The following is a 9,554-nucleotide window of genomic DNA, read 5'->3' as shown; positions in this document are numbered from 1 at the left end:
AGATTGAGTAACCCCATTGCGAGCCGACTTCTTAAATAACAATGCCTTTTGCAGAGCATAAACAATAGCTCTGGAAAACAAACCTGAGCCTGCACAATCACCATGCAAGCCCAGAAGAAGACATGTCTCCTTTAAAGAGTTCCTGATAGGTAAAGTTACCCTAGTTAAGCCAAATCTGAAGCAACTTTACTTGTTCCAGATGCAAATACTGCAAATTCTCTATTAATAACCTACTCCCTATGGAGTTTCAATAATTTCAAATTGTTCGAGAAGACCCTGAAGAAATTCCAAGGAGCTGTAAGAGAGAAAAGGGATGGATATTTTCCTTCCATTATTTTCTTAGAAATCAAGTCTATATATCTAAACAGAGCAGGCACTTAAGACCCATGACTAGATATTAAAAAACTAATTAGAAAAACACTCACCACAAAAACAGGTATAAATACTAGGAACCTGTGATGAAACATTTTGACACGCAGGGCACCGCCAGCCACAGTTACCATCTAGAAAACAAGCAAACACCACCCAATTTAATTTTCCCAATTTATTTCAAGGCATAGTTGATCACCTGTTATTTATTTTTATTAAGTTTTTTTTAGTATTAGTATTATTGTTTTAAATAACTTCAGGTAGTGAACATACCTAATATTCCCTCCTCCTCCTATTTTCCCCATAACAACAAGGTGTGAGGTGGGTTGTACTGAGAGACAATGACTGGACTGAAGTCACACAGCTGGCTCATGCTTAAGGCAGGACTAGAATTCACAGCCTAGTTAGTGCCTTAACCACTAGACCAAACTGGCTCTCATGTTTTAAAAGAGTAGCAACACACTGAATAACAAAGACTTATGTACTGAACCATTTTGTTATACATGAAATTACTTGATACATTCTTCTAATAATCTGGCTTAATACTATATGAGAAAATCAGAATGCTTGATGTAATGAATTTCTCAATACATTTAACAGGAGGACATACTAACCTTCTGTCTGTGCTGCTGGAGATCTTGCCCACTTCTTAATGCAGCTTAAGTGGAAAACATGATAGCAATTCCGGCAACTCCAAACTGGGGCTACCACACGGATCACTTCACAACATACCATACATTCATATTTTTCTGAGGTAAGCTGCTCTATCAGAGACCCTAGGAGAGATTTTAGTTTAGAAATATTAAACATACTAAATACTAGTACACAAATATTTATTTAGTATATTTATTAAAATGCAGTAAATCAGAAGTATAACCACATTAAAGTAGCATATTTGTAGCAAATTTAGTGTCAAGGTTTACTCAAGCACAGTGTTGTAAGGGAGACTATTTGGTCTGAACTAGTATATAAAGCCAGTAACCCTTTCATTATGTCAAAGATACCTTTCCGGATAGAACATCTGTCCCTGTTGTAGCTAAATAGTCCCCTTCAAACATCAATTGATTAAAAAGCATCATGTACTGTGCTATTCCCAGATACTCATTCTTTCAAACCTGGCACTAACACTACCATTATCTAAATATTCACTTTTTTCATTACTGAAGTAGGCAATCTGATTTTCTGCAAGCACCAGTCAACTTATGCAGCAAGAGTATAATAGTCATTAAACATCAGACAGTGAGAGAACATCAGGCTGTTCAGCAGTACAAGAAAGATTAAAAACATCATGCAGATGCTGACATTACAATATTAGTTCAGTGCCTTCCCAGTAATACTGCATTTCAAGAAATTGTTATAAATAATAACAGTCTCAAATACATTGTTTTCAAAATGTTCAACTGTGAGAGAACACTGAGACAGCAATTTCATAAGCTATACCATGGTCTAAAAATCGGAATGCACATATTGTAGTTTGTAAATTATATTTTCTGATTTAACAGCAGGCATGAATCCCACAAAATATAGTTTAGGCAAAACATGATTAACGAAATCATATCTTGGTACAATGTGTGAACTATGTCATTGCCTCAGCTGCTGTGGAAATGTACATGCTTGTGAGCTAAAGAAAATTTGGGACATGTTCCACATATTCCAAAGGCAAAGATTAACTCTCTTAGGATTCACCAATAACCTTACATGAACAAAAACTATCTTGCACCATTGCACCCAAAGATCTTTACAAGTTTGAGACTTCTTTAGACATTATGAAGAGCTCCTGATAAACCTCAAACAACTACATAGTTCTCAAGGGCACATTTTTAAAGCTATTAGTGCTCTATTTGGAAAGCAAATAAACTATCACACTCAGTTCAAAACCTGAACTGAATCAAAAAGTAACCAGCAACATTATTCAATAGGAAGAAGAGCTGTGAAAGTGATCTTTCCCCTCTTTTGTATATATTGTATCGCTAACTGCTATAACAAGCATTTCTAAATGCTATGTAAAATTAGGGGCATGGGAAATGGGTGGAAAGAGAAAAATAAAACCATGCTTATTAAGAGATGGCAATTTCTATTGCCACATATTAGTACAAGAACCAAGTTTTTGCTTCTTTATCAATGGCTTCATATTGCAACACTACAATCACAAATTATACATCATAAGCTTTTTACTAAAGCATCTTTCTACTATATGACTTGGCTATAGTAATAAGTCTGCTGCATTAAGCATTTCTAAATTTACCTGTATGAGTTTCTTTGCTCTTTGGTGCATCAATTTGCTTTTTCCAGCGTCTGTTTTTATATCCTTCTTGAAGAAGTGGTTTCCTCCCATCACGTGTAGCTGCTTCACAGAACGACTGTGTCTCTGCCGCACTCACTAAGTTTGGACCTCTTTCATGCAATACAGATTCTTTCCTCTTCTCACTGGTGCGTTCTCTGGGAGGATGTGGAAGAGATGCATTCTTAACGTGTTTTGCATTTTTACTTCTGGATGTATCTTGCTTTTTGCCAGTTTCTTTATTCCATGCAGATTCTCTAAAATGCCTGTTTGCAAAAGGGTATTTTCTTCTTGCAATGCTATTGTCAGAAAAGCCATCAGATACTGTTTTTCCAAGAGATGTTTCAGATGAATCTGACTGGGTCGGATCTACTGCTGGAATATTTTCAAAAGCCTTTTCTTTCCATTTAGTTGATATTCTTTTTTCCCTCTCAGATGAATGTTTCTCTTTTTCTTTCAATCCTCTTCCACGTGAATGCATCAAATATGTCTTCTTCGGCTTTGCTCCTCTGTTATTTGCAGTAGCAGTTTCTTTTTCACTGTCTGAAGAGAAATCGCTGTATTCTCTATGATTCATCCTACGCCCTACAATTAATCTAGTGCCTAAACATGTAGAATCCTCTGTGCTCCCTGCAGGTATTTGCTTCGTTTGATTTTTCCCATGTGTTCGATCATTCCTTGATCTTTGCCACCGCTGACTATGTATGTTACTGCTTTTAGTTTTACCAATACTGTGAGATCGTGAAGAATCTGGCTGACATCCATGCTGGCTTTCTGGGCTGTAGAAAGTATTATGATCTGTAACTGAATCTTCACATTTACTATGCCTAGGTTGAACAGAAGAAGGTAAAGAATTTCTGCTTGAATCACAATCAAATTCCAGCCTGGATTGATTGCTCCAACTTGGATTGAAAATTTGTCTTTCTCTTGGAACAAAATCAGTTGCATCTGGATTTAAGACACCTAAGAAAAAGGACAACATATATTATGAAACAAGGATATCACTATTCAGGGAAGACATTTGAATTAACTGGGGCAAATAACAGGCTCTATTCATCACTTTTAGAAAAAGGTTCTTGTGAGCCAATTGAGATTATACATTTATTATCAAAGACAGTTGTTTCATTAGACCACAATATTACCACTTTCTCAAACAACAGTAAGACGCAGCAATTACAACGGTGTTTTAAAAAGCATTATAATAATCATATTCATAAATAATGTGTTATAAAGTGGTTACATTTTGTAAACAAATCATCTTTAAATCTCCTATATAACTTGTTTTTTAAGCTGTAGTACAGTGTTAAACTCTCCATAAACATCTTGCTGCTATTTTAGGGAGGCAATTATTTTTTAAAATCACAATTAGCAATTCCTACCTGGCAACTACTCTGAAAATACTAATGCACAAAGCTACATTTTAAAAGAAAGCATTTATTAAACGCAGGGTACTATTTTTAAAGACAAGAAATCTGAAATAATTATAAATTTCAGTTCAAACTATCAGAGTGGTTGACTCCAGAAAATGAGGAAAATAGATTGGCAGAGCTAAGCCACTGCTGTTCAGAAATAACGTTTAACAGCTACTGTCTTCATCTTTCAAAAACTGCAATCTCTGGTGCACACGGACAAAAACAAAACGGCATCTCAATAACGCAACGCAATCGGAAAGAAGCCTAATTCCTTAGGGTGACCTTTGAATGGATGTGTTGAAGTTTTCAAAAGCATTTCCCGTCTTGGTATGTTCTGTCCCATTGGCCGTGATCTGGACTGGATAGGCAGGATGCCCCTTTTATATATGAGCGTCACATCTGTTGATGCAAGATGCACTGCAGCAGCAGCAGAGCACGGCTGGAATGAATATTCATTTCCCCCCCCCCTCCATGCTTTGCACGACACATTCCCAGTGTCTGTCACCTGGAAATATATGCCATTTAATTGCCTTGGTGATATGTTAATATATGTATGTATGTATGTATGTATGTATGTATGTATGTATGTATGTATGTATTATGTATGTATACACACACACACACACACACACACAGGGAGAGGGAGGAGAGCACGAACACCTTATCCAGACAGGTGAACATGAGAAGGACCCACAATAAATAGAGAAGCCGTTCTTGCGCCCACCGCCTCTCTCTTAAGTCCCTCTGCAGTCAAGGAAGGCAAGAACTTGCCCTCACGGAGGTCGCTGCCCGCGAGACATTCGCATTCCCCTTCTCCTCCAGGCCTCGGGGGACCTCAGCTTTGCCGAGAAGGGACAAAGAGCAGAATATAGACGGGGGCGCCGTTGGTAGAGATGGTGCCCGAAGAACCAAAGTCTCCGGCTTTCCTCCCCCCCCCCGCCTCCTTTCCGGGAACGGGACGGAAAGCCCGGCCTCCCGCGGTCGGGTCGGGTCGGGCTCAGGCTTCTTCCACTCGTGGGTTAGCTACCCCCAGTCGGGGTCGCCACGGGGTAACCCCCCCTCCCCTTTCTCTGCTTCCAAGTCCCCGGAGGTCTTACCTGAGTTTGGCAGGGCCGCCTCCGCCATGCCTCGCGCCCCACCACGCGCCCAACCGACCCGCCACCTCAACCAGCCGAGCTCCCGCCCTTCCGCGAAGCTACTCCGAAGCGCTCCTTACCCGTCCCTCTGCGACGCGCAGGCGCCGTGCTCAGCCCGCCCCTCTTCGCCTCACGCCACCCTCCGCTCGGCTCGGCTCGGCTCGGCGCTCTTTTGCTGGGGGGGGTCCCACCTGGTAGAGCAGGAAAGGTGTAGGGCCGCCTCTGAAACTTTAGGCGGCCGGGGGGTTGCCAAAATAGGCCGACGAGGGCTTAGCCTGCCAGAAACGAGGAAGCTCCCAGCAGCAGGGGGAAATTGGAATGCCGTGCTCACTTCGATCGGTATTGAATCTAGCTTTCCTGTCTTCGGGAAATCGAAACAGAGGTTCAGTGTGAGCTTTTCTCCCCGGGATTCTCTTTTAAAATGACAGCGAACACGTGTCTTAAACCAAGCGGCTTTCCCCGCCTCCGCGATTTCATTTTGAGCAGAGAAGCAGGCTATTGGGATAGCACCCGGACGTGTATGGTGGTCTGAACGCTCCCTCTAAGACCAGTGTTTCTCAACCTTGACCATTTTAAGGCATGTGGACTTCAACTCCCAGAATTCCACAGCCAGCAAAGCTGGCTGTGGAATTCTGGGAGTTGAAGTCCACATGCCTTAAAATGGTCAAGGTTGAGAAACACTGCTCTAAGACTGCGAGATAATAGCCCTGATTTTAATGTCAGCGAGGTTCAGTTGTCAGATGTTGGGAGGCAGAATTGCCTCTGCTTTCAGCATTTTACTGTATGTTGTCCTTAGGTACAGTGTCCCAAAGGTGGTTTTTTGTTTTTTTTAAAGGCAACTGGACTTTCTTTGTTTTCCTTGAAGGTGGACGTTTCGCTTCTCATTCAAGAAGCTTCTCCAGTTCTGACTGAATGGTGGATGACCGAGAATCTCCATAGTCATTAGGTGCAATAGAACAGGGCTTTTCAACGGTTTTACTGATTGTACCACTTTTAGGATATGGCAATATTCGAGTACCACCTAGCAAGGTGTCAAAAACTTGATGACCCCCCCCCCCCCAAAAAAAACCCTGTTCAAAGTTGCAATTGCACTGAAATGACTTATGACCATTTTTCACACTTATGACCATTGCAGCATGCCCAGGGTCATGTGATTTATATTTGGATGCTTGGCAACTGATTCATATTTATAATGGTCACAGTGTTCCTGGGTCATGTGATCCCCTTCTGCAACCTTTTGACAAGCAAAGTCAATGGCAGAGCTGCTGGTGGCCAAGTGCTAAGGCGGGACTTCCTTTCCTCCCTCCCTTGCCTCCCTTTTTCTCATTCTCATCTTCTGAAGGAAAAATTGAAACCCCCCCCCATATTTTCCCTCTTCCATATATTGATCAAACAAGGAAAGGCCTCCAGAGACAGAAAAGACAAGCTGCTGAGTGAACTAGCTTAAAAAGGCACATTCCCCTTTAAGAATTAGCTACTGGCTAGAAAGGAAAGTAAGGAGCTTGGCTGGCACTTAAGGAAGAAAAAAAAATGTAAGTGCTGGCTGCAGGCTAAGGCAGCCTCCCCAAATGGCTCCATTCATAAATAAAGGAATGCTACAGGCAAAATCCATTCAGGAGGAAAATACTTCAAAATCCCTTGCAGCAAAACTTAAAGCTAACAACAGCAGAGCAATAGAAGTTAACAGGAGACATCAGCCAAATAGAAATTGCCAAACACTCCTTAAGAAAACAAAGCCCACATTGCACAAATCTCAGAACTTCAAAGACACAAAAGCACATAAAAATCCATCCACTCTCCATCCCCTTGTGCCTCACCTCCAGCCATTGCTGCCTTTTTTCATTCCTCTTGGAGGGCGACCCCTCCCCTGCTGCATTTCTTGCCTGTTTGCTGCTGCCAGCACAGGTGGTTGCCACAGCAGTTGTAGATCCGGCTCATGGCCAGCCTGCTTGATCCCCTCTCCTCCCTCCTCCTCCTCCTTCTTCTCCTTCGGTGCAGCTGACTCCACTTCCTCCCAAGGCTGCTGCTTTTTCTCTCTCTCCCTCTCCTGCCCAAACTGCCTCCTTTTATAACCTCTCCTGGGTGAGCCAGAAGTGAGTCTGGGGCCTTTGCAGCTCCAGAGGACTCTCTCACTGTAACTCCTTGCCTGTGCTGGCTCTTTCCCTCCCCCACTACACTTGGCTAGGCAGGGCTGCGTACCACCTGCCACTCATTAATGTACCACAAGTGGTACGCATATCACCGGTTGAAAAGCCCTGCAATAGAAGACACTATCCTATTCTTTTTCAAGCAAAATCCACACTACTAATCTACTTATGTATCTGGAGTTGGAGGATAACCAATTCTAGATAGCAAACACAATATCTTGGATCATCCTTTAAATTCTAAATCCAATAGCAACAGCACTTACTTAGATACTGCTTCACAGTTCTTTACTGCCCTCTCTAAGCAGTTCACAGAGTCAGCATATTGCCCCCAACAATCGGGGTCCTCATTTTACCGACCTCGGAAGGATGGAAGGCTGAGATCAACCTTGAGCTGGTGAGAATCGAACTACTGGCAGTCAGCAGAATTAGCCTGCAATACTGCATTTTAATCTCTGCGCCGCTATGGTTCTTCAGTGGTATATATCCTAAGTTTGATAGAAATTAATACATAATCAAATCTGACTACCTAATAACTATATATCAAGTTATCTATCTTAAATCCTGTCAGAATTTTGTACAAAGTTTATTTTCTGGAACGGCTGTTCCCTTATTTATATGAGACCCATAAATTTCATCAGTAAAGCCTACCCCATTATGCAAAAATCTTGTTACTGTATATCCATGAAGTAATTTGCAAGACATAAGCCCTATTGGAACTAAGGGTAGCCACCTGATGAATGCAGTAGTGTTAAGTATATTAAAACATCAAGAACATTTGGTTCTCATTTTCTTAATTCAAGATTATGTGAAGACTTGTCTTATACATGTTTGAATCTGAAAATGAACTGAATCTGAATTATTTATACAAATTTAGAATATTTAACAAGGAAAGACAGGTTTGGGTTTTCCATATTTTTGATAATTTCCAGCTGAGAGCATTGTCAAATGGGCACATCCTAGGAAGTTACATGCCATTTAAATATTATATGTATCCAGTGGTTGAAATTAGAGGATAATGCTGTAAATCTGAAAGACAATCCTTCGGATGATTCCATACTTAAATATATTTCTTTGTTAAAATACAAGCTTTAACCTGTTTCATCCATCCCAACCCTATCAACTTTCAGACATTAGATTAAGCCATTGACAACATTCTACCCAGCCTGCAGTAAAATATACAATTGGGTATCATCACTCTCCTGATCTGTCCTGTCCTGATGAATTAGCTCTTGGTCCCAGATGTTTCATGCAAATATTAAAAAGGAGAGACTCAATTAAAGTACAGCCTTAATTAAAGAAATGGCCTTAATTTACCCAGTGTTCTACATTGAGTCAAATCAACCAATTTGTTTATAGTGAAAAATCTCTGGCCTCCCAAATAGTGAGGTCTGTGTTTTAATGACAATATATCAGGAGAACTGAGGATGCATTCAGCCAAAACAATTTCCACATTCTGTTTCCAGAATTAGAAGCAGATTGCAGCAAAGATGGCATTAACAGTTTTCCTCACATATTTTCTTCTTTAATGATTGTTATCAGGGTGTCAATATATTTTCAACACACCCACATAGACAAAAAGAAGTAGGAATATGCAGAAATTCAAATCAAGATATGATAGTTTAGGATAGTTAAGCAAATCTGTCTTCTGTTAATAACAATAATATGAAAATGGGGTTTCACCAGCTAGATGAAGCCATTACGGGGAGATCTGCATTCCTACAGAAAGAGCAGGTTTATGCTTTATTAATATTGCTGTCACAGATGTCACTGTTTCTGAAAGTCTGAATCAGAACTGTGGTTGGAATAATCTTTCTTGAAAACAAAATGATGGTAATTATTTTAAAATTATTTCTACCCTAATGTTTTTGACCATCTTATCTTTTTCCCATTTTAGGAAGGACACAATAGTGGAAATTATTTTTTTACTATGAAATCTTCTTAACCTCTGTTCATCATGTACAATACTCTTCCCATTTAAAAAAAATATGGAGGAACCCGAAACAGCTTTTCTTTGTGTTATACAGGGAGTCCTCAACTTACGACCACAATTGGGACCAGAATTTTTAAGTAAGGTGGTTATTAGTGAGTCACGCATTTGTTGCCATGGTTGCTCAGTGAATCATTGCAGTTGTTAAGTGAATCACATGGTCATCAAGTGAATCCAGTTTCCCCCATTGACTTTGCTTGTTGGAAGCCCGCTGGGAAAGTC

At 40.6% G+C, this 9,554-nt stretch overlaps 1 protein-coding gene across 1 annotated transcript; it reads right to left on the bottom strand.

The window, feature by feature from the left end:
• Nucleotides 1–405: 405 nt before the first annotated feature.
• LOC107291830 (transcriptional repressor NF-X1) lies at nucleotides 406–5,212 on the bottom strand. Its single transcript, XM_029285022.1, has 4 exons — nucleotides 5,160–5,212; nucleotides 2,615–3,613; nucleotides 984–1,145; nucleotides 406–503 (listed from the first exon to the last, which is right to left on the bottom strand). Exons 1-4 carry the CDS (start codon nucleotides 5,185–5,187, stop codon nucleotides 406–408), a joined length of 1,287 nt encoding a protein of 428 aa, XP_029140855.1. The 5' UTR covers nucleotides 5,188–5,212.
• Nucleotides 5,213–9,554: the final 4,342 nt, after the last annotated feature.

The sequence above is a fragment of the Protobothrops mucrosquamatus genome, unplaced genomic scaffold, assembly GCF_001527695.2.
Source record: "Protobothrops mucrosquamatus isolate PMUCROS unplaced genomic scaffold, P.Mucros_1.0 scaffold1195, whole genome shotgun sequence".
Lineage (NCBI taxonomy): Eukaryota > Metazoa > Chordata > Lepidosauria > Squamata > Viperidae > Protobothrops > Protobothrops mucrosquamatus.
Note: the sequence above shows the minus strand (reverse complement) of the source record. Positions and strands in the feature narration are given on the sequence as shown.

Coding starts and splice junctions, on each gene's coding strand:
- LOC107291830 (XM_029285022.1), bottom strand. CDS start 5,187: ATGGCGGAGGCGGCCCTGCCAAACTCAG. Junction 3,614..5,159: donor GGCGGCCCTGCCAAACTCAG/GTAAGACCTCCG, acceptor CCTTTTTCTTAG/GTGTCTTAAATCCAGATGCA. Junction 1,146..2,614: donor GAGCAAAGAAACTCATACAG/GTAAATTTAGAA, acceptor AATCTCTCCTAG/GGTCTCTGATAGAGCAGCTT.